We start from the raw sequence: 25,911 nt of genomic DNA on the forward strand, positions 1-25,911 counted from the left end.
ATAGTACCTAAACCTGCACTAAAACTCATTCGAATACTACGATGGAACGCTGAAGAAAATTCCAACAAAATAATCATTGCATATATTCACAATATACAGTACAGTACAACTAAACGTAAAATCAAAATTGTACAATATTAAGTACCAAATCTCGTTAATCGTTAACATCTACAACACAACAAGTAAAAATAATTACATATCATAACCAATTGAAAACTTGTAACCCGAAACCCGAGAATACATAAATTTACATATAAATGTAATATGTAAAGTGTAAAAGTGTGTACGGATAGGTGTGATAAAAGTAGGTAAATAAAATGTATGCGAAATATAAATGTACGAATGTATATAGGTAAATACCAAAGAATCAAGTTCGTAAGAAATTTCGTATTACAAAAAAAAAAAATAGGAGTAGATACTTACTCGAAAAATAAACAGCACAGAAAAATAACACACGATGTAATAATTCAACATATTAAATAATATAATTAACTTAATACTGGCGAAAGAAAACAAAAAAAAAAGAAGGTATAATACTACATCAAAATTTAAACCAAACAAAAATAACGCGCGGTAGTGGTCTTAAAATAAATAACAAAATTTCTTTAAAAACAATCGTGATTCAATCATTATCTCAATACGTTTTCTGCTGACGAGAATCAATCTACTAAAAATTGCATAATAAAAAACAAACAAATTAACAATCGTAATCATCATCAAAATTTCATATTATATAGTAGGTATCTGGCACGCTTAAAATAAATAACGCGATTTTTTTTTTTTTTTCATTTACATAAAACGAATCGCTAATCGTTTAAAATTTTAAAATACACATCGCAACGCCTTCGATTAAAAAATAAATCATTAAAACATTAATAACATAGTAATCAATTGCGTGAAAATTGACTGTGATGGACGTAACGACACTTAACCATTTTCATAGTCACAGATGACGAGTGCTAGGTGGTACATTCCATCGAAAAATCATTTATTTCCGCTTGATCTTGTATGGGCATACCGCCGTGACTGTACGATAAACGTATCCTCATTCTTAAGGCCGACTGCGAAGAATAAAAAACGAATTAAAAATTATTTCTACAAAATGCGATTCAAAATAAATCTATAACGATGATAAGGTCTGAAAATGGGGAGGGAAGGAGAGAAAGGGCATCGAGGATTCGAATTTAGAAAATGAATAGACAATTTTTTTAATCGGTCAAAGCTAAATTGAACGATCATGCGAAAATACATCAGACAACATTTCAGGAGTTAAAGTGCATTTTCTGATTTTTGGAGAATTTTTGAAAATCAAATTTTAGTCAAAAATAGAAAAGAATCTAAATTTTACCAAATTGCCCTTAATTCTTTTTTTTTGGTGTTTATAATTACTAGATTATTACACCTTGACCTAGATTCGATTGAAAAAAATATAGAACTGTTTTGAACAATTCTACATCTTCCAGCAAATTTTTTAAAACTAAAATTTTCACAGAATTTCACCCAATACGTTTGAAAAGCTAAAATTTTCTTTATAATCTAATTCAATATGCTAAGTTGATTGAAGTTGATTTCAAGCTATTTGAGAAATTCCAACAACTTTTTGGAAATCCCAGTTTGCCTAAACCGATAGAAACTGGTTTTGGGAAATCAGCGAAACACCAATCTCGCTTAAACAGACGAACGTGAATTTTGAATATTTTTATGGCACTTTTTGAAAATCTGGAATTTCCAGAATATTGCTGGAGGCTCCAGAACGGCTTTAAACAACCGCCAGTCGACTCAGCATGTTGAAATTAAGATACAGAATAAATTTTAGCTCCCCATTAACTTCACTGAATACAATTTTCTGGAGATTTCAACAGTCAAAAATCTGCTGGAGGCTCCAGAATTACTCTAAACGCTTCGAAATCGTTTCCAATCGATTCAGTAAGTCAAACATAGGGTACATACTAAATTTCAGCCTTCTGAGTCAATCGAGTAAAATTTTGATTTTTTTTCATTTTCAACCCAAATTTAATTTTTAAAAAGGAGGAGTATCGATAAGGCCATTTTTTGGGCCCGAACAATTATCGATTCGACCACTGTTAAAATGTTGTAATAAATATCCCAAATACGAATCCGTAGTTAGTTAACTCAAAATGACAATTTTTTTGAGCTCCAGGGGTTCTCAAGTTGCGAATAAAAAAATAATTTTAGGAACCACTGAGTATTATTTTCAAAACCTTTTTCAGCGTAATATATCTGTTTGAACCTAATAAACGTTATGCGAGGTGATTTTTTTTATTTTCGACCCTCGGGGGCAGAAATTGGGGGGTTTTGATCTTTTGAAAATTTTGGAACCACCATTTTGAACCTAACCCTTTGAACCTCGCTAAAAAGCTCTTTACAGTTTATTAGTATCCGAAAGACCTCCATCATACCAAATTTTGAACTCAATAAAATTATGCGCTGGTACTCAAAAATTCAATTTTCCAATTTTTCGTAATTCCGATATTTTGGGAACCCCTGGAAGAATAAAAACCTGCGATTTGCGCCAAACGTAACGTTTTGAAGTATATATTCAATTACCTAGATGAAAACGTTTATTTAAGCTCCCTGTTTATTCGTAATTTTGAACCCTATTTTTGGAGCCCCCACTTTAGGCACCCCTAAAAAAAGGCATTTATGCATATTTTTTCAAACAAATTGAAAAATTTACATTTGAAACACTCTAGCAAGTGCTCGATAATTTTTCATTTGATTTTTCTTGTAACTCTAAAAATTGAGCTTTTTTTGGGCAAATTCTTAGATTTAACTCTTCGAAAAGACGTGAAAATAACGTTTTCACGATTTCAACGAAGTAAAAATGTCAGAATTTGACCCCAAATAGCTCAATTTTGGAAGTGACAGGAAAAATCAAATGAAAAATTATCGAGTACTTGCTAGTGTGTTTCAAACGTAAATTCTTCAAATTATTTGAAAAAATATGCATAAACGCCTTTTTTAGGGGTGCCTAAAGTGGGGGGCTCTAAAAAAGGGTTCAAAATTACGAATATAGAGAAAGCTCAATTAAACTTTTTAATCAAGATAGTTGAATATATGCCTCAAAACGTTACGTTTAGCGCAAATCGCAGGTTTCTAGTTTTTCAGGGGTTCCCAAAATATCGAAATTACAAAAAATTGGAAAATTGGATTTTTGAGTACCAGCGCAAAATTTTATTGAGCTCAAAATTTGGTAGGATGGAGGTCTTTCGAATACTAATAAACTGTGAAAAGCTTTTTAGCGAGGCTCAAAGGGGTAGGTTCAAAATGGTGGTTCCAAAATTTTCCAAAAATCAAAACCCCCCAATTTTTGCCCCCGAGGGTCGAAAATAAAAAAAATCACCTCGCATAACGTTTATTAGGTTCAAACAAATATATTACGCTGAAAAAGTTTTTGAAAATGATACTCAGTGGTTTCTAAAATTCTTTTTTTATTCACAACTTTGGGAACTCCTGGAGCCCAAAAAATGGTCATTTTGGGTCAATTAACCACGGATTCGTATTTGGGACATTTATTACAACATTTTAAGAGTGGTTGAGTCGATAACTGTCCGGGCCCAAAAAATGGCCTTATCGATACTCCTCCTTTATCAAAAAATCGAAAAATGCACTACAGCACTTGCAATTTTGGCAGACGAGAGTATTTTTGTATGCTCTTTCAATTAATGAAAATAAAAAATTGAAATTTTCAAATTTTCAAGAAATCGAAAAACCAATTAGAACATCTCAAATTTCGTTGATCCTAAACCCAATGAATAACTTACTTTGGTAGGATTGGTAATCCTCAATACTTGAGTTACGCACGAATTAGGCGCAATAGCCGTGCCAGACGGAGGAAGCATAGTTAACTGGAATGTCTGCAAAAATAATTCAGAAATTAGTTCGTTCGACACGTTAAAATTCTACATTCTTGAATGAACTTCTCTCACTTTGGGAACAGCAGCTTGAAATAAGAATTCCGTCATAGGTAGAGCGGTATTATTTCGAGCTTCTACGTTGATTGCCGTAGTATTAGGTAAACTTGGATACGGTTCCAACGTTAAAGTAATTTTTAAACCATTTTTATCATACGCAATCATATTCGAAGCAGCTTTACCCGACGATGTGTTGCTTACAATATCGGAAAAGTCTAAAAAAAAAAAACAAAACAAATTTACAACAAATTATTCGTTAATGAAACACTCACTCATCCTATTCACGCGCATCATTACGTACCATTTAAAAGCGCACTAAAATTGGTATCTATAAGGTAACCATTTCCGTTATTTTGATTCACTGGATTTATCGTTATGACATCGTTATTATTATTTTTACTGCTATCGTTATTATTGTTATTTTTAATGGTTATCACATCGTTTATATCGGTATCGTTAAGGACAGGATCGCCTATAAATAAATACGATAAAATAGTATTAATTCGAATCTCTGTGATTCATTCCACAGTACGTTACTCTCTTTCGGTTTATTTACCTAATAAATCTAACAAGTCTTGATTGGTAGACGTAGTCGCCGGTTTAGCGGGTACTGTAATATCATTCTCACCACCGTCACTTTCCAGTAGAACCAATAGAGCATTCTGTAAGTGAAATAAAAAACATTACAACTCGTCCATCTCACTATCGGATTACAATAATTTTAGACACTTTCAACTAACCGAATCCGGAACTACATCTGGTTCCACGATACCCAGTTCATCTCCGCTACTAGGAGACGGTGTTTGTTCACCGTTCGTCATATCGGATGTATGAGCTTGATTGTGGACCACCTCCAGAGGTGGCATTCGTTCTAGTAACGCTGGCCTTAGGTTATCGTACTTGGCGAATAGCTGCGAATACTCGGAACCGCGTTGTTGCATTTCCATTTGAATGTGGCACGCGAAAATTTGCATTATTTCACGTATATTACTGCGAAATACGACGACGTGTTATTACTTTTTTCAAACGAGAATATCAAAATGAAAATAACGAGTTGATACTCACTTTACGTGCGTATTAAATCTGGAACTTAGTTTCATTAACGAATTGATTGTATACTGTTTTGTGACGATGTTATTCTGAGGTGACCACAGTAATTTTTGATATACTTCTAAAATGTCTTCTTCTGATACCTGTTTGAAATTTTAAAAATCGATTACAATAATTTTCCAATATCCGTACAACAATTTTTGTTCAAATACTACCAACACCGAACAAATTCAAGGTATTCATTACCAACGTACTTTTAACGGAACGTCCGTATTGGACAACAATAAATCGCCGAATTCTCCAATAACCCAAGTAGCAACCTGTGTTAAAGGCTGTCTATCGGAAGTATCTTTCTGTAAAGCATCCCATAACTGATGCACAATGTACGCCTGTTGATTAACCGATTCCGAAATCAGTTGTATAGTAGAAGAAACTACATCATCACGAACGAAATTTCCAGCCTGAAATAAAACAATATTGGTCAACTCCGCGAACGACAGCATTTACCCAAATTTGAACCGAGCAATACTCACAGCTACTAGAACTTTCAATAAAGTATCTAAATGCCATCGGACATTCGGAGCGAATTTCTCAGCTGCCAGGACGATATTAGAAGAGCACTGGGCTTTAAACTCTGGATCAGTTTTCTCCAGAAACTTCAATAGTTTAATCATCACGTTACGAATGTTGTGTGAATTAATTAAGGCGAAACTCAATTCCAAAGCTCGTTTACGAATTGATACATCCATATCCTATTGCGAAAAAATAACGAGTTAGGTAATCGTAACGTCCAGCAGAGGAATTATCAAATAATTACAATCGTGGATACCTCGAGACAATCTAAAATTGTACTTCTATGTCGCTGCACAGCTGTCGTATCGATATGCACAGTCTTCAGTAACGTGTTTAACGCCACGTAACGAATATTCTTGTCATTATTTAACAAAAATCTACCGAGTATGTTCACAGCCAAGACCTAAGACAGAATACAAATTAATTAATGTATAACAATAGATACCAAATCAAGCGATAAAATCGAAACGATGAGAAAAAACTCACTCTCAAACCGGATTCGGATTTTATGTCCATAATTGAAAGTACAGTCTCATATAAAATTGTATATCCTACGTTTTTATTGCTTTCGGTATTGGTAGCTACTTGAGCCAATATATCATTCATCGCATCCGAAGAGTCTGTATCGTTTTTACCTAATATTCTCAGCAATTTTAGTATTTTTACCTGTAACGTAACGAGTAACGGTTATTATTTCAAAACAAATAAAAATTCAACATCTGGGAATTGAGAGACTCGTTAAAACGACAATGTGTAGTAACGAAATCAATGTTTTTCATTAGTTCCGAGTGATTAACCAGAAAACTTTACAAGGTTCTCGATGTACATAATTAAATAAAGAATGAACTTAATCGGTACGAATAATTTTAAAATTCCAAGGATTTATTTTCTTCGAGTTTTCTGCGAAAGTTATTTTAACGTCGTATGTTTTAACCGTTATCATTTTTCAAATTTGTTCAATCGATTAACTTATGAACACCTGTCCCTGTCGTTCATACGTTCCCCTATTCGAATCAAGTATCAACTCACTTGTAAAAAGGGATCACTAACGCCGCACACGTCATGCTCCGGTGAATATCCAACTGATATTAAATTCTTCAAAATTCTGACCAAATTCGGAACAATCTGAAAGCAAAAATGAAACCGTTACAAATCTGCCATTCATACTATTCGAGTCCAATATGATTTGAATATCGCTGTATTTTAAGCGGTTACGTAGATATGTATTTCAATATATAGCGAAAGAAAAACGATGTAATAAAGAACAAAACAGTGCGATCAAGAAGTACATATTATATATCGTGTAGAAAATATATACACGTGAGATGAACTAAGTATTCGACTCGTCAATCGAATATGGTCAAAATTACGGCGACTTTTTTCCGATGAAAATAGCGGCAAAATAAAAATAACGTATTTCGCATCGTCAGCAAGCGAAAAATATAAACGAAGAAATCGAATTTTCGCGGTATCTGTTCGATCGATTACTCTTTTTTTTTCATATTGCGATATTTTTCAAAAAAATCGAGTTTTTCACGATTAGTAATCATCGATATTTAAAGCCACACTTTGAATAGACATGCTATTGGGTAATAATACACCGTACGAGTCTATTTTTTACCTCATTTTGATCGCTTGATCCCTGATAAAATAAAACAATCATAATTAATTACTCTAAAAACTCGTATAAATTCAATAAACATAATTATTAATGGTTTAAGGGGTGAATAATTTTGAAACGTGTGATTTAATTCGCAACAAGTAGAACGATTTTCCTTCAATACTCCATTATAAGCGGTATTTCTTCAAAGAAAATGGAATACTTACTTTCTTGAAATGTTGCAGCGTATCAACGCTATGCTCACACATCTCAGTTATCAACGTAACGCCAGCTATCAATACACCTAGAATAATTGAGAATTTTATCAGTATCGTGTAAAATTAATATTTCGTTCAACCGAATTATCGGTTCGTATTTGAATGTTTAAAGGAGAAAAAATCATTATCTATTCAATTAACTTCACTTAGGGTCATTTCAGATCGTAATTAATACGCTACATCGCGAATACGAATTCAATTTATACTCGTTCTGCGAGTAAGATCCACTCACCATGATTTTTTTCTGATAAAAGAGATCTCGTAGCTGGTAAGAATATTTCCATCAATTCTGGAACTTTCATAATAATACGAAACGCGCATAGAGCTGCCTTCTTACGAATATACGCGTTTGGTGATTTCAATAATCTTTCAACTTCCGATGCTAAATCTCTGGACATTTCGGGAGAAGCGATTGCACCCAATGTGCATAATGCCAACCCGACGGTAAACTGTACATTACTATTCAAATCACTGTAAAGCAAACATTTTCAGTTAAATATCGCTAATAAATTTTTAAAAAGAATAACGTTGCATAATGTATGGAAGCGTACTTTTTCAAACAATTGGTAATCAATAAGTGAACATCCTGCCTTTCGTCTAACAATAGCATTGCGCCTAAATAACCGATTCGTTTATCGGTAAACCGTGGCGATGCGATTAACTTCAGACATTCTAACTGGCCAAAATGGGCTGGGTAACTGTAACAGCATCGAGCAATATTATGAAAAAATATGAACGTAGTAAGTTCGTAGTTTTAGAAAAACGTTATCAATACCCAAGCATATGAATGTATAATAGTTTAGCGATGTTTCTACATCTGAAAACGCTATCTTCGTCTCGAAACGTTGAACGAATGTAAGCACATTCTTTATTAACCACTGATCTTTCTTCAGCAGCTGTTCTGGCAGCTCGTATTTGTCGTATCAGGTCTCTTAATCTCATAGGTGTGGGCATACGAACTGAAAAATGTATATAATACGTGATTTTACAACGATGTTGACACAAGAATACGAAATCCATCGTCTGTAGTGAGTATTTACAAAACAGAACGAGGAAAACGTCACTTTGTAATTTTCGCAATTACATCATTGTATTACAATCAATTAACGCTTATACTTACCACGCTCGACAGCTTCATTTATAACTTGTTTGATTGCCGCCATATTAAACGAGGGATTAAACCTGTACAACAAAGAATTATATATAAATATGCCACCAAGATACTCGTACATGATGCGGGAGGATATTTCGGGGTAAATATAGAGAAATTGAAGGCAATACGACATATTTTATTTCTCGAATTATGCATTTCTAAAGTTTGAAAATTCTATTTTTATAAAAACATATCGTGGATTGTGCTTCTTGTACATCTACAATCTCAAGAATGATAACGTTGTAAATCCAAGATTACTGTTTAATGAATCTACGATTAAATTTTTCAGTCGTTATCAGCTAACCAAAGCGAACTTATTCTATGCGTTTTAGAAGAAAAAGCCAGATTTTCTCAGCTCGATTTCTGCTGCCATTGTTGTCATTTTTTTTTTCACTGAAGCACAAGCAGAATATAGGGAAAGTGGGTTGCAGTACCTATCTACATACCCTGCGTCGGAGGTATTCATGTTTAGATTATCGACGCAATTTTAAAACCTAGTAAACAGTCTGGAATCGTAGATTGGATTTGATCTCACAGTCGAGTGACACCTGCAAAACGATAAACATTGAAAATTTTAGTACCTCGGAAACAAGTAAAAACACTTTTAGAAAGTAGAATTCAATGACCTGCAAAGCAAATTGTATCAAAAATGAGCTATCTGACATGACAACACAAACAATATAACTACGCAAACAAATATTTTCCAACGTATAAAAGCTATAATCAGGTGTACTACAATGTAACGTATGATCGTCCCGTTGAACATATTGTCATATTTTAATGTCTCGGGGTTTTCATTTGATAAATGAAATGAAAATATCAAAGCTGAGTAACTTAATAGACTGCATAGAAGGGAAAGCATATTGATGAATGGCTTTATAATCATAATGAAGAAAAATACGCGAATTACTACTGATAGTCGAGGAATACTAGAATCACTAGAAAGTGAAAACATCGCCGAAATTGGTATCAATAAAATCATGGGCACGAATGATACAACTGTATTCGATTAATGTTTGTTATATTGTTATGGAAAGAAATTGAAATACTTTACCTTTTAGCTATTAGCTACAGATAGTAGAGAAGTACTAGCCCACACGATAGTATCGCCTACAATTTTTCTGCAGATACCGAAAAACGATCGTATCACAAATTCTGTTACTCATTTCGTCATTTTCGAAATACGACGATACGGAAAGCTGATAATGATGGGTTCATTGATATTCGTTCGTAACACTGTACACTTAATTTAACATTCGTTTCATTTCCATTTTTTAAATTACATGATTCATGTATGTGAAATGTGAAATACCTTGATACCTACAACACAAAAATTAAACCATCAACACGTATTGTAAAAAAATTGCAACGGAGGTAAAAAATTTTGTGATAGTTGTGAATGGAAGAAAGAAGAATGGGTGACGAATCGTTACAGTGTTGCACTCGAGTTGAGAGAAACTTCACATTCCCTACGTAATTCTGATTATTTTGGACGTTGGAACTTCCAATTAATTTTTTATTTCTCCAAAGGCAAAACAACCGGATATTCAAACTTCAAATTTTCGAAATAATGAAAAAGTTCGTGATTTTGAGATTAAAGATGTCTTAGAATAGTTAGATTATTGCATTATTTTATTGGACGCTCTTAAAATAAAATGGTTCGATTCGGGGTTCAATTTTCGCTGTATTAGGTGATTATAAACTTTCGTGTTGCACAAATATAATCGTTTCCAAAATTAAATTCACATTGTAGGCAAGATCCAATGTGGGTCTGGGCCTCTGGGGCAAAAAAGTGAGGCCCTCTAACTTACCCTGAAAATTTTCACATCCCCTACTTCCTCTAAACGAATACCTAGACTAGCCTAGACACTTTTTTTTTCAAACATTAAAGTCGAAAATGAGTGTTGTTTGAAAAACAGAATTTTTCCACAAGTTTTTTAAAATAAAGATCCCCCTCTCCACCCAAAAAAAATGTTTTCAAAAACTCAAACGGTTTTGAAATTCTTATTTTTTGAAAGTTGAGGAGGTCAATACAATAACAAATTTTGTTTCTCGATCACGATTCGCGATAAACAATAATTTTTCAGAAAACTTTTTTCTCTTGTAGAAAACTTTTTTTCGAGAGTAAATTCTTCTCATTCTACTTTTTTTTTACTAACACAGTTGAATAGCTTTTGCCTTTTGTTCCGTGAAGTTCAATTTTCCTTTAAAAAAATGAGGTTTTCAGTTTTTCTCCAAAAATGAAGGTTGTATATTTTCTGTCCAAAAATAACGTTTGCCATTTTCGTAGGTAGGTACTCTCTTCTAACAAGGGAACCTCTTGAGGTCTCACACTCCGATTTGAACGGGATCGCGATTTTTGGAAAGAGGATAGTCTAAAACCCCCCAAAACAAAATTTCAGCTGTCCAAGTTCATTTTCGATTTTTGGCGAATTTTTGAAAATTCAAAATTGACTGTTTTTGGCGATTTATGCACTTTTTTAAAGTACGTACTTGATCAATAAGAATGGTAAAAATAAGTCCCAAAACTAATATTAATTACCCAAATCCAAATTTCACAATTTCCAGCCATTCCGGAGCCTCCAGCGCGATTTTTCAATTTCTCCAGAATTTTGAATTTGCTCCACAAACCGTGAATATGAAGTTGGGCAGCTAAAAATCGAGTTATATACTACACTCGACGTGTTTAACGAGTTTATCCACATTTAAGCCGATTTTGAGAGTGACACCTCAAAAGTGGCTTTTTGACCAGCTTTTTTCAAAATTAAAAAATCCAAAGTTTGCCGTTTGTGTGGAAATTTTAGAAATTCACGCGAATCGCTGTATTTCTTCAAGAACTAACCCTCGGAGTGCAAATTCTACCATTTCCGGCCATTTTGGAGCGAGAGTGACACCTCAAGTGGTCGAGTGTAATATAGAACTCGATTTTTAGCTGCCCAACTTCATATTCACGCCTTTTAGAGCAAATTCAAAATTCTGGAGATATTGAAAAATCGCGCTGGAGGCTCCAGAATGGCTGGAAATGGTGAAATTTGGATTTGAGTAATTAATATTTGTTGTGGGACTTATTTTTACCATTTTTACTGATCAAGAACGTACTTAAAAAAAAAGCATAAATCGCCAAAAACAGTCAATTTTAAATTTTCAAAAATTCGCCAAAAATCAAAAAATGAACTTGGGCACCTAAAAATTTGGTATTAGGGGTTTTAGACTATGCTCTTTCCAAAAATCGCGGTCCCGTTCAAATCGGAGAGTGACACTTCAAGAGGTTCCCTTGTACGTTCAAAAACGAAATAATTTTTTATTTTATGAAAAAAAAAGGTTCAAAAAATGAAGTCTTCATCCTCTGTTTGAAAATGAAGTTTTCAGTTTTAAAGCTGACGGCGCATTTTCTCTTTATAAAGTGAAATTCGGAAGATCAAAAAGGACTGAAATCTAGAATTTTGACGAGAAATTTTCAAATTTCCATCTCTGCTGCTCTTCATTTTTGGCAAAAAAAAAAAGAAACAAATAGATAGGTACTTACATTATAGAAAATTTAAAATTGAAAAAAAAATATCACGGTCAAAAGGAAATCAGTATTTTGGTTCAATCAAAAAATTAACAATACGTATTGTTATGACCTATTATAACTGAAATTTCAAAAAGTATCTAATGGCCAAACTTCGTGGGCTCATAATTTTTTTTAAATGTCATCAATGTTGAGTGCATGAGATTGAGATTACTTTCCTACTGTTGGGTATGAGTAAATTCATGTCTTGATCTTAAGCAAACAGTTGACACACTGTCACATTGTCATTCATGATAAAATTCAGCCACTTTTCAACGTTCAGTTCCATTTTGGTCATTTTCCATTTTGAAATTTACGAATTTGACTGAGGTATTTTAACATTTTTTCTCAAAATCGAATGATAATTACCGAATTAGTACTGGTGTCATTCATTGAGCAGAAGTCTCACTCAAGCTCTTCTTAATTTTTGACCAAAAACTTGAATACATACTACATATAAAAAATGTTTGACCAAAAACTTGAATACATACTACATCTAAAAAATTTTTAACACATCTATCAGTCGGAATATCGCAGTGAAAGGGAAATTAGTATTTCAATTCACGAACATGAACAACACTCGGTTCAATTTTGATTGTTTGTCGTCCAACAGAATTCTCCTGCATTATTGTTCTTTTATCGAAAACTTCTTCAATAGAAATTTCGAATTTCTTCAAAGCACTCTAACTTGAAAGTAATTCTGAATTTTAACTAATTAACGAGGATTTCTTCTTCTTCGATGAATTCAAAATCAAAAAAAAGTAATTAAATTCATCAAAACTTCGCGATTTTGTCATCCTACCTGAAACTTCTTTGTTGCAAACGAAGTGTTGCACGATCTAGTTTTTCTTCTCTCTTCGTGGTTCTTCTTCGGTTACTCGATCTATGCCGAATTTTTGCTTACGAAGACGCTGATTGTTGAATTTTTGCTACACAACGGGTTCGGTGTTCGGAATCGGATTTTTATTTAGTGTTAGTCAGTGTTAGACTGTGTGCGTATGCGGTGTGTTTGAACTTGCGAAATATACGTGCGTGAAAAGTGATTAAATGAGCTTTATAACGGTTTTTTCATATGTTAATACATTCAATCTTGCTGTGATATAGTCGTTTTATACGTTGATTTTAAATAATGTTGTGTTTTAATTGTGATCTTAATTATTTATTTAAACACGATCGTAGTGAATATCAGTGCAATAATCTATCGAAGTGATTATAATAATAATAAAATGCGGTCGAGCTTAGTATTTTTCGTGTCTTTTTCAACAATAATAATTATTATGGCAAGGTGATATCGTTAAGTAGTACTTTTAAAATGGAAGAAGAAGAAAGATCATCTTTGAAAAAATATCCAATACTTCGGCACAACTTTGTATGGCGAAGTAACATGAAATTATTGTTCACCTTTCTCCTATTGTTTCTTTGTCAAGGATTAACACCTTCGGTTCTGGGTGGTAAGTTGAAAAAAATATTTCTCAAATTTTGTAGAAAAATATAATATTGTGTAGTGAATAATACTCGTATTTTTATTTTATTTACACATTTTCCAAGATGCTATATTATCTTTTTTATCTATATTTGAGCTAGGTAATCTATACGTACCATGTGCATTATCAACACAACTGTTGGAATGTTTTCATTAGGAATCGTTCAACTCACCCCCCCCACCCCATTTCGTATGATACGATATCGAATTTTGGACTTTCAACTGTTTACAGATAAGATCTTTTTTGTAAGTGAGGTTTCTTGTGTTTCTTCCTCAAAAGTTTTTTCCAGTTACATTTTTACGTAGGATCGAAAATCTCATCGTCATACGTTCGTGGAAGTGGTGGTTTTATTTCATAGTACAGGGTGCCCAGAAATATCGTGAACCCCTAACAAAGTTTTCTGCTAAATATTTCGGTTGGTCACTGTGAATGATAATAATGATAGCACATGATTGGTTGTTAGATTGAGATGTTAACATTCCACCAATCATATGCATCTATTTCACATTGCCAACCTATATTTTTAATAAAAATCTTTCTTTGGGGTTCACGATATTCCTGGGCACCCTGTACATAATATGTAGGTATCTAATACAGGGTGTCCAGAAATATCGGATACCCCAAAGAAAGTTTTTCATTAAAAAATATGTAGGTTGGAAAGATGAAATAGATGCATATGATTGGTGGAAAACCAATCATGTCAATCATGTGCTATCATTATTATCATTCACTGTGACCAACCGAAATATTTAGCAGAAAACTTTTTTAGGGGTACCCGATATTTCTGGGCACCCTGTACCTATGTCCTTATTCAAGAAAAATAGCCTAATCTATCATTGTTGTATCCAGGAGAAAAATCTCCAAAAAAAATCATATTGGTCTTGATTTGCAGATACGAGTAGTTAGTCATGATTCATTTCGTTAAGCATTTCCGATGAAAAATTGAAATTTCACTCGAGGTATAATAATAAAGTAGGTAGGTATCTCCATATTTCACGTTGGATGAGAATAGAAAAACCAACTGGAAATTAAGTACAAATGTTGCATGGTTAAATTTCATTTCAATTAGTGAAAAAAAACATACTCCAACGCTATTACGATCAGATGAACAAATGATGAGGCGATTTTAATTCACGACGAGTCATCGGCCAAGTCTATTTCCACCAGTGATGTTGTCTTCACTTCATGTCTTGTGGTAGTACGTTTTATTACCTTGAATGTACTTACTCAAAGAAGTACCTCTACCTATACATACAAAGATTGTCATCGTGTGTTCATCAAGAAGAACAGAACACAACAATCCATCGTGCAACAAGTTTTTTGTACAGTTGTTGATGCGATACGATAGTTGAGCACCGCAGAAGAAGTCGAAGAATTTTTACATAATAATTTCTTCGTATTAATTCGTAACTTGATTAAAATTCATCATGATCAATAGCTCGATTCGTTGGTTAAACCGCAATTAAATACGTTTGCAGCATGTGTCCTGCTGATGCTGAAGTTAGTAAGTGTAAAGTATATAATGTGACCTTGAGAATAGTGCATTCTTTTCTCCTCTTTCTTTTCAATCTGTCTGAAGTAGTTTTTTCTTTACCTGAACTGATGTACCGAAGTACCGGATGTCAGTGACCGTCATTTTGTGTAATTTATAGTATATATAGTCAAGAGACTCGAGAGAGATGAAGAGTTACGAGTGGTTTAATGCAAGGTTGCCGCTTTTATTTATTTTATACTATTTCAAAGTTGTTTTTTCTTTACTTTATTTCACCGATGCGATGATCAATCCGAATCCGTCCAATAATTATGGTTGTTACTTCATCGCATTCGCGTTGGTACCGCTGCTGGAGAAAAGGTACGATTTTCTTTTACACAGAGCGTTTCCTAATGCAAAGAAATACGCATTTCTACAACTTTAGACTGAGAATTACGCCGTTTTAATTGTTTCTCTGGTTCTCAGCATTGTTTGTTATTAGCGTGAATACACACAAACATGAGAATAGAAATTATCTAATTCAACGGCCGAGCCGAAGGAGCGTTTCTTGGTGAAAAATTCCGAATTGCTTAGCTCTCCGGAAATAATGAATTCCGGTCGTGAGCTAAAACGTTTTTCTTCGGTACTTTTCTGTATACGAGCAGGTATAAATGGTGGACAATACGAGTATCTGGAGTTTGAAAAAGACAGGTGTAATTCGGATAATTTAGTCGATCAGTAAAGCGAATAATTCAGCGTTCGATGTCCCGCGCTGCTGTCTGAAATCGACTCGATGTTCAATTAAAAATTTCGCTAATTAGAGTTAAATTTTTTATTTCGTCGTGTATAGGTAATGTAAACATTACACAAAGCAGACGGTGAGTTATAAAACTGGTTCTTTTAACAGCGAAGCATTTTTAAACATCGGTTTCAAGAGGAGAGGTATTTAATTGGGTGAAAAAATTTAATCATACGTCAGCTTATATCAACGTGACGTTTTAAAGACCCACTTTTAATAAGTTACCTTACCAATCTCCGAAAAGGAAAAGTCAATCTTGGAGCGAGATAACCTGAAAAATCTCTGCTTCGTAACTCGATGACGATGATATTGTATTCCATTACTATAAAACGTTGAACGTTGAACGGCGACCGAAGAAATATGCTCGTGAAAAACATATTATTTCGTACAATGGAACCATTCCTCGGGTGAAAAAAATTAACATCGTTTCAGAGACGAGGAGAAGACTGACGAATGATCATCGCGAATAATTATTTGCCGCTTACTTTTACTCGAATAATTGTGAAAAAATGCATCTCTAATTTCGAAACCAGTGGACCACTTGCTTTTAATGTGCAAAGAAATTTTTCTACACTCGCTATCAGTAAAATAGATATTTCTCAAAGTTCAAAAATGTTTATTCTTATTCGGATTGTCGAATGGTTTTTCAAAATACTCGCTTCTGATTGGTCAATCGAATAGAAACTCTTTCGTAAAAGTTTCTTTGGACCTTTAAGGTACTTAAAATTTTTACAACATTTTCTTTTACAAATTCGCTCCAATTTTGCAATGGAAGATTTTTTATACGTTCATGTAAGTATTCAATCGAATGAGATTATCATTTTTCGATCATCGCTCATTTAGAAGTACAATTTTCAGATTGTCGATGATTTTTCAAAATACTCTATTCTGATTGGTCAGTTGAACGGTTATTCTGTCTACGAAAAATTGGGTTTTCAAAATACTTAGGTACTTTAGATTGGTCAATCGGATTGAAAACCTTTTTGATATAGCGATCTTCAACTTTATCTGCGACTTTTTCATCATTTTTATTCAAAACATTGTTGGAAGACTCGATGAAAGATTCTGTGAAAGCTCCAAAATGCGGATAGAGTGTTTATTTTCGAACCATTACTCGTTTAGAAACCGAAAAAATGTATTTCGTTTATGATCTGGCGATTTTTCATAATTTTTTCTCCTGATTGGTCAATCAAAATAAGCATTTTTTCGTTGGCGAATTTCAACTTTATCTTCAACTTTTACAACATTTGCATTTAGAAGAACGTTTAAGTAAAGGTGTTGTTTTGTAAAAGCGTGAAATTACAAAAAACAAAAAAAAAAAAAAAACCTAAACGAAACGAGAGTAAGACTCAATCAAGTTATTATATCTGAAATATGTACTTCCGCCTGATTGGTTAATCGAATGAAAAAATCCTCCGTTTGCAAACTTCTGCTGTCCCTTGAAACTTTGAAAGCAGGAAAAAATGTCTAGTAATTTTGGTTTCCGGTTGTAGCGGTTTTTCATATAATGTGCACTCTCCTGATTGGTCAATCAAATCAAACAAAGAACTCGTTGACGGGTTTTTCAAATACTCCTTTCTGATTGGTCAGTCAAATGAAACTTTTTCGCTATCGAATTTCAACTTTGTTTGCGACTTTTTCAACATTTTCTTTCGAAAAAAAAAACCTTAAAAGCTTGAAAGATTGATGAAAAATTTTTGTAAAGCTTCATCATAAATCATTTTTTGTTTAAAAACTAGACGTCTGTTATATGCAGATGGTTTCTCGGTCATTTTTAAAAATACTCTCTCTGATTGGTCAATCAACAATCAAACGAAACTTTTTTCGTGGTCCAATTTCAACATTTTTTCTTCTGAGAGAAGTTTTGTAAAATCAGCTTAAAAATGCAAATTGACTTTTTGTTTTCAAGTCATTACTTGTTTCGAATGCTCGAAGCCCAATTTTGTTTTATTTAAATTTCTTACGACTTTCTCAATGCTTTGTTTTTATCGGTCAATGGTCAGTCAAATAAAAACTATTTCGAATGTATTGTTTTTTGTTGTGATTTCTCCTTTTTCATAATTTTACTGTGCAAAAACCCCTCTACGCTCGATGAGAAAAATTTTCATTTTGTAGAATCTCAAAAATTCAAAAACAAGTACGACATTTTCTAGTCATTACTCGTTTGCATCAAAAAAAATGTTACATTCCAATTGTCAAATCGTTATTTTTGAATACTCCTTTCTGATTGGTCGATCGAATGTAAAAAAATTTCGTTGGTATTAAGATCTCTTCTTCGCCTGCAACTTCTCCAATTATTGCAAGGTTCTTTTGCAAAAACTTTTCAAGAATGACATGTCAAAGGGTACTTATTTTGTCATTTTTGCTCAAACTCAGATGTTTTATCAACTTTCACTTGTTTGCAAATTTTTTTAATGTAATTTGAACAAATTGTGATGATGTTTTTGAGTAAATGTCTGATTTTACTCAACTTTTTGTTTGCCAGTCCAGAATTTTTTTTTGCAAAATTTCTCTCAAATTTTGCCATATTTCATCTACTTTAGATCATTTTCAACTATTTTCATGACATTACAAAAAGAAAATATCTCTCTTTGACCGTTGATGCAGGCATGAAATTCGGTCATTTAAAAAGTGACTTATAGTAGTCACTATTTCTTTCGAGAGTCACTTTTGTCACTATTTCGGCGAAAATGGTCAAAAAAAGTGACTTTGGTCACCTTTTTTAAAAGATTTGTCGTGTAAAAAAAAATAAGTGCAAAATTTTAGGAAATGATCAATATTTTTATGAAAATCCTTCAGAATCGTCATTTTAAAAAAAATTAAAAATCAACTGTTTCAACATTAAAAAGGTAAGACGATGTGATTGGATAGAGCCGATATTTTCTAAACCGTACAAAAGTAGATCGAAAGATGAGGTAAAAATTCATCATCCGTAAGAATTTCAAGTGCTAAAGTGCCTTTTTTGATTTTTGGTGAATTTTTGAAAATCAAATTTATGCTGAAAATGAGGGGAAAAATCAAAATTTTACCAAATTGACCAAGAAAGCTAAAATTTGGGATATACCCTATTTTCGACACGCCAACCCGTTCTAAGCAGTTCTGAAGCCTCCAGCAGATTTTTGAAATTCGAAATTTTCCAAAATTTCATCAAATGGAGATGGAAAGCCGAAGTTAATTCTGAGAGCAAATTTGAATACGCTACGAAGTCGACTGCAGGTGGATTTTTTAAGTCGTTTTGGAGCCTACAGTGACTTTTTGAAAATTACTGGAGCCTCCAGTAGATTTTTAAAACTCGAAATTTCCCAAAATTTCGTCAAGTAGAGATGGAAAACCGAAATTCATTCTGTAAACTAATTTCAATACCCTACGAAGTCGACTGCTGGTGGGTTTAAAGTCGTTTTGGAGCCTCCAGCGACTTTTTGAAAGGTTGTATGGCGTTTTTTGGAAAATTGAAATTTCCAAAAAGTAGCTAGAAGCTTCAAAAGCATTTGAAACCACCATGTAGTCGACTTCATATAGTATTGAAATTAGTTTGAGAAGTAAATTTTAGCTTGCCAACTCCATTTGATAAAATGTTGTGGGAATTTCAAGTTTCAAAAATCTGGTGACTCCAGTAATTTTCAAAAAGTCACTGTAGCCTCCAAAACGACTTGAAATCCACCTACAGTCGACTTCGTAGCGTATTGAAATTAGTTTTCAGAATAAATTTCGGCTTTCCAACTCCATTTTGATGAAATTTTGTGAGAATTTCGAGTTTCAAAAATCTGCTGGAGGCTCCAGAACTGCTCAAAACGAGTTGAAACAGTTTCCAATCGATTTGGCGTGTCGAAAATAGGGTATATCCCAAATTTCAGCTTTCTTGGTCAATTTGGTAAAATTTTGATTTTTTTCCCTCATTTTTGGCCTAAATTTGATTTTCAAAAATTCACCGAAAATCGAAAAAGGCACTTTGCCATTTAAAATTTTGACAGGTGAAATTTTTGCCTGATTTTTCGATCTACCTTTGTACGGTTTAAAAAATTTCGTGCAAGTCCTATGTTGGAAGGCTGACCTGTCAATCAAAATAGGCGCAATTTTGTAAGTAGGGCCACGTTTTTTTTAGGACAAGGGCTAGAAATGTTCCTTAGAAACTCCCCTTTTAAGAAAAAAGTTGCCCCAAAGGATCAACCGGGGGGGGGGGGGGGTGCAATAGATCTGTATGCGGGCTCCCCGCGACTATCATAACATAATACTCGTATATAAGTACTTTGCTCTCATTTCTCAAATTTTTGGTCACTCTTTTGCTAGTTTTCAGTCACTAAAGTCACTAAAAAAAATTGAATAGTGGATTCATGCCCGCCGTTGCAACTAAAAATGTCATTTCTTTGGTTAATATTTATACAGGAGTGAATCAGATTCCAATTTTCATATAATTTTTCAGAATACACCAATCGTTTCATAAACAAACTTTCCTAATCTAGCTATTAATTCGCGTAAACTTGACGAGTAATTTATACTTATCTGTAATTTCAACATCTCGTTCTCGAATACGCGTATTGCATAAAAACAATAATTTTACGCCTGTACACGTATTCGCTTATCGAAAATTCTCCATTTTTGAGCTATAAAACTTGTACAAACAATACAAACGAAGCGAAAAATTAAAAAATTTTCCTCGTTGATAAAATACTAGTAACTCGACTAGTAGTCGCCGCGACCTAGTTCTTCGATAACGAGGTAGCAGAAGGCGGACAGAAAACCGAAGACTCTCTTCATCGCGAAACCATACATAATTCTTCTCAACAATTGACTTTTGATATTTAATCGAATAGGTAAATTATCACCATCATGGTCACATGGTCATAAACGCAGGTAACGCTAATAAGATATTGAAGAATGATACACAGACACACACAATCGATATGGCCCTAACAAGATACTGGCACTTTTATAAATTTTCGCTCAACTGACTTCACTGAGCCAAGCCAAGTTAAATAGCCTCAACGCGAAAATATTTGTTATAGGATATTATGTACTTGTGCGAGTCGTATATATGGCTCGAACAATTACATAATTACACACGTATATAATACATATTTCGCGGCATCGCCTTTAATTTCATATTCTCTTCCCATTGTGCACGATGAAAAATCTTTACGTTTCATGCTTCCTTGAATTCGACGGCGGCAGGTATTCAATTTATTTCATATTATGCATATAGGTACGACTCCGTGTATCGTTCGGGTGGCGATTTGATAAAGCCGGCTGCTGCGACGATTATATAAAAAAAAACCTTCGCCGCTCTAATTCCTGAAAAAAATATTAACCATTTGGTTAATTATAGTACGTCATAATAAATTTAACCGAATTTCCACTCGGCTCTGCACTCGTCGCTGTCTCAGTTGTCTTTGTCGTCGTATTCCTCTAACGAGATGATTCATATTCATATTCAGCTCAATTAATATCAATTTCTACAATTTCTCCAAAGGTTCATTGAGATCAAATACGCGTGAAATTTTTCTCAACTCGATACATATTTTTTTCACGGAAATCAACGTCAGCTCCACCAGCTTGACAGTCGATTTCATTCATCGCTTACTTATTTATTCATAAACCGCATCGCACCCTAAGCTTTTATTTACAGCACGTATCAACGTGTGCAGGCGGTTCTATTCTTTTTCGAATTTAACGGCTATAGAAGTAATACGCAGACTACACAAAAGGGTTAGCCAAAGTTTCGGTTACATTTTTGAATAATAAGCCTCATCGTCGTCGTCGTCGTTACGTGTGATTCTTGTCGTTAAAAAAACAACACGTTCGAAGAGCGAACTTATACGTAGTTGAAAAGGTGTATTAAAAAACCACCCAAATCCAATGTTATCGCTTATTCGGTGTTCAAATAAGTACATAGAACAGATAAGTCGACGAATTCTCCATTAATCGTTTCAAAACATGAGTGAATGTGAATACTGAATATTGACTCGTGCGATACACAAGAGGTGGTAACGACCGAAATGCGTGAGAATTTCATATTTTACCAAGTTTTCCTTCTTAATTATCGAGTTAACGAGTAAAATAGGTGTCTACGTTTGAACTTAATCACCGAAAAGTTTGATTAATAAATCACCCGAGTAAAGGAAGGAAAAAAGAAACATTTGTACCACCGCAGTTTTCGTAGAAAATTAAAGAAATTAACGTAAAAATGTTAACCGTTTCTTGCACGCCTGATGCCCTATACGAAGACGACGTGTTTAATAAACACACGTTATATTATACAAATAAACGACATCATCGTGTATATTCTCTCTTGTTATGGTTGTACTTATTTTTATTATTTATGCGCGAACGTTAATTCTCTCAAATGTTGAGAAAATAACGGCGCATCGGCACCGTCTACTTTCGTCTGGTGTGTATACATACGATATATGAAATGAAATGAACAAAACAGAAGAAAATCGAGCGAACAACAACCGCAGCTCAGTCAGCAGTCAGTGAAAGGAGTAACATATTGTCTCCCAAACTCCAAAGTTTCAATATATTTGCCAAATACCGTAAGAATACTACAATCATCAACGATCGCCATAAGCGAATATTATCAATATACCATCAACCATCACCAGCCAGTCTCGAGCTAGCTTTACCCATTGGATAAATTCGAATTACCTATGTATTTCGGTGATTGCCGATTTGATAAAGATACGCACACCTTTTTCTCTTTTACTGCTTCGAAACAATTATAAAAATACCTACTCGAAATACCTCTTAAATAATATACGTTTAATAGCCGTTTTACCGACGTCCAACATGAGACGAGATTTTGTATAGGTAAAATAATATAACTTACCTATATGCATGCAGTACTTACGAGCGTGAAACATGTGGAAATTTCAAACGACTAATTTTTTCGTAGAAAGTAATTACTCCTTACAGGCTATAATTACGTATGTTAAAATTAGGTACCAACAAAAGAGCCTCGGTTTACGAGGGGTTTTGACTTTTGAGTGAGGAGGGAGGGGGGGGTGGAGAAGAACCGAGAATGCAATTTCACGTATGAAAGAAAAGAAGCTATAAAATTTTTGGATTCGTTCTTTGAAAAACTTCTTTTGAGGTATCAAAGGAGATGCAAATTGTAAAATCTATCGATTGGGGAGAAAAGTACAGCTAATATTTACGATTAAAAACAATTAATTGTGTATTACGTTCTTGATTTGACCGATATTTAATACATTGATGATTATTTTTTTTGCAGATGAAATCATTACGCCTCCTAAATTCACTTATCAACCAACAGCTGGAAGTATTGTCAACGAAGGAGGAACGAAAATTTTAAAATGTGAAGCCGAAGGTAATTAGCAGATTTATTTTAATACGTGTTTGGAATATTGAAATCTATTGTTCGCGAATACCAGTTACACATATTTAATTAGAACGTATTTTTTAAAAATTTTCCGACCTAGAAGTTGACTGTTGAAATTTTTAACAAAGAAACTATATTCAAGGTCTCTCCGAGTTGAATTACCATTACCAAGAAGTAATGTCATTACGGATTAATAAGAACGTGTAAAAAAAATCCGATTTTGAATTCAATTTGTGGTTATTGTTTTTTTTTTGGTTTTGTTTTGAACGTTATTATACCCTATTAGTTGGTAGAATAACCGTTGAAACTAGCAAAATTTGACTCGTAAAAAATTGTATATGAAAACAAAACTAGTAAGATTACGAATCGTGCATATAATACATATTTATTGCATGAAGTACTTTCAGATTATGGCAGGGATGAGGTCCCGAACGATTTTTTTCGGGTTCCGGGTTTCGGGGCTTAGGCTTATCAACAATTTATTAGGTCTTGGGCTTGGATTGGAGCCCAGGTAACTTTGGGTTTGGGTTTCAGAGATCAGTGTCCAGGACTTGAATGAAGTGTTCAAGGCTTTCTGGGGCTTTTCAGGGCTTGAAATTGAGGGGTTCTATGGAAAAGCGGCCTTGATGATTTTTTTGTATTTCTTTCATTTACAATTTTGAGTGTATTAAAAAAATTTTTTCATTAATTTCACCATATTCAGTGATGTTGAACCGTTTTTTCATTAAAAAAAAACGAATTGGAAAATGTTAGCTTGTAGAAAAATTTTTCAAAGTCCATTCAAACTTGAAAAAATTGAAATCTTATTTGATTTTCTGTTGAAAAAAAAAACATTTCAAGGACAGACTCCGGTTGTTTTTTTTTCAAAATTATTGGAATGGAACATTTTTTTTTAAAAATCAGAATTAAATTTTTTAGGAATTTTCAATTAGGTTAAGTATTGTCCAAATTTTTTAAGTACCATTTTTCAAAGAACAATGAACTACCTACAGAATATTATAAAATATAATGTACCGAAAACCCCTTGAAATATTGAACTTTTTGCTGAAGTTGTAAATTTTTTTTTGAGAATCATCTTTTTTGACTTTTGAAGTTTTGAGATGCACAGAACGGTAATTACAATCTGAGCGGCACGGTAGTGCCGCCCCCCCCCCGCCCTCCCGTTCCGAGATTTCCATGGAAATCCGCGGAAAAGGCCGAGATTGTCCGATATACGGCCGACCGTGCATGCTTATATATTCTGTAATCATTTAGAAATTTATTTAAAAAATTATGTATTTCGTAAATGGTATGGTTTTAATGTACATTGAAATTGTACCTAGGCTTATTTTCACGAGCTCTATCTAGGTACATAAAAACCAATATTGTATCTTGAATAGTTTTTTAGATACGAAATCACATTTTGCATTTACCCTAAATTTATTGTAGAATTTTTAGTAAGCGATTTTATGGTAAAACTAATGAACGGATTTTGATGAAATTTTGAATACTGTTATGAATCATCTCAATGAAGACACTAACGTCGCCAGAATTTTAAAATTCTCAATTTTCACTCTTTTTTCTCGTTTTTGACCCCCTAAAAATGTTTAAAATTTCCCGAAAATAACAAAAGGCACTAGTCCTATGTTCAAGGTACCTATATTTAAAATTTCAGCTCTCTACAACTTATAGTTTTCCCTGTAGCCTTGTCTAAAGAATATATTTTGTATGAAATCAGTGTTGATTTATTTGCAATCAAAATATCTCTATATTATTTATTGAAGTTTCCCTCTTGCTAGGCATTTAATTAAAAGTAGAAAGTGAATTATTTGTAATTTTATTATCTCAAGTTTGGCAGACATGATTTTGTTGGGAGATTTTTTTTCATCGGAATTCGTATGTGTTTCTGTTACTCTATACACTCCAATTTTAACACCCTCTGAAGACGACTTCAGGTGGGTTCAAATCACTTATTGTTTTTTTAGTCTAGTCAGTTGTCAAATGTTACTTATTATTTTTTTTGTTCTTTGTTAAATTTGTTCATTTTATTGAGATGAATCAGAAAGTGAAATTTAACCGTAAAGTAGTTAACAAAAATACGCCGAAAAGTGTCCATTGGATTGAAAAAAATCAAAAAATCGATTATCCGACTTTTCCCACAAAATTTCACGAAAATGGATTTGGAAAGCTCCAATTTATTTGAAAAAATATGCATAAACGCCTTTTTTAGGGGTGCCTAAAGTGGGGGGCTCCAAAAAAAGTGTTCAAAATTACGAATATGCAGGGAGCCGAGCCTAATTAAACTTTTTCATCTGGATAGTTGATTGTATACCTACCTCAAAACGTTACGTTTGGCGCAAATCGCCGGTTTCTAGCTTTCCAGGGGTTCCCAAAATATCGAAATTACGAAAAATTGGAAAATTGGATTTTTGAGTATCAGCGGAAAATTTTATTGAGCTCAAAATTTGGTAGGATGGAGGTCTTTCAGATACTAATAAACTGTAAAAAGCTTTTTAGCGGGGTTCAAAGGGGTAGGTTCAAAATGGTGGTTCCAAAATTTTCCAAAAATCAAAACCCCCCAATTTCTGCTCCCGAGGGTCGAAAATAAAAAAATCACCTCGCATAACGTTTATAGGGTTCAAAAAGATATTTTACGCTATAAAAGTTTTTGAAATTGATTGTCAGTGGTTCCCAAAGTTCTTT

General features: G+C 33.5%; 2 protein-coding genes across 6 annotated transcripts in view; one reads left to right on the forward strand and one right to left on the reverse strand.

Annotated features, from left to right (window-relative positions):
• Positions 1 to 66: 66 nt before the first annotated feature.
• AP-1gamma (adaptor protein complex 1, gamma subunit) lies at positions 67 to 9,942 on the reverse strand. 5 transcript variants are annotated; one of them, XM_065343408.1, is made up of 20 exons: positions 9,644 to 9,942; positions 9,024 to 9,137; positions 8,557 to 8,618; positions 8,212 to 8,395; positions 7,988 to 8,134; positions 7,669 to 7,907; positions 7,386 to 7,462; positions 7,180 to 7,200; positions 6,588 to 6,683; positions 6,045 to 6,224; positions 5,815 to 5,961; positions 5,519 to 5,737; positions 5,240 to 5,446; positions 5,001 to 5,128; positions 4,676 to 4,925; positions 4,492 to 4,597; positions 4,237 to 4,407; positions 3,951 to 4,150; positions 3,786 to 3,878; positions 67 to 1,061 (listed from the first exon to the last, which is right to left on the reverse strand). In XM_065343408.1, the coding sequence occupies exons 2-20, from the start codon at positions 9,053 to 9,055 to the stop codon at positions 960 to 962; spliced, it is 2,661 nt and encodes an 886-aa protein (XP_065199480.1). In that variant the 5' UTR covers positions 9,056 to 9,137; positions 9,644 to 9,942; the 3' UTR covers positions 67 to 959. The 5 variants fall into 5 exon arrangements, with proteins under 5 accessions (XP_065199480.1, XP_065199481.1, XP_065199484.1 ...); XM_065343409.1 differs by having other exon boundaries at positions 9,036 to 9,137; positions 9,644 to 9,941; XM_065343412.1 differs by lacking the exon at positions 9,024 to 9,137 and having other exon boundaries at positions 9,644 to 9,941.
• Positions 9,943 to 13,061: 3,119 nt separating this feature from the next.
• sdk (sidekick cell adhesion molecule) overlaps positions 13,062 to 25,911 on the forward strand; it is a 45,894-nt gene continuing 33,044 nt past the window's right edge. Inside the window, exons 1-2 of the mRNA XM_065343415.1 lie at positions 13,062 to 13,590; positions 23,122 to 23,217. Of these exons, the coding sequence (XP_065199487.1) occupies positions 13,452 to 13,590; positions 23,122 to 23,217 (235 nt within the window). The 5' untranslated portion in view covers positions 13,062 to 13,451. The remainder of the gene's footprint in view (positions 13,591 to 23,121; positions 23,218 to 25,911) is intronic.

Source organism: Planococcus citri, chromosome 1, assembly GCF_950023065.1.
Source record: "Planococcus citri chromosome 1, ihPlaCitr1.1, whole genome shotgun sequence".
Taxonomy (NCBI): Eukaryota; Metazoa; Arthropoda; class Insecta; order Hemiptera; family Pseudococcidae; genus Planococcus; species Planococcus citri.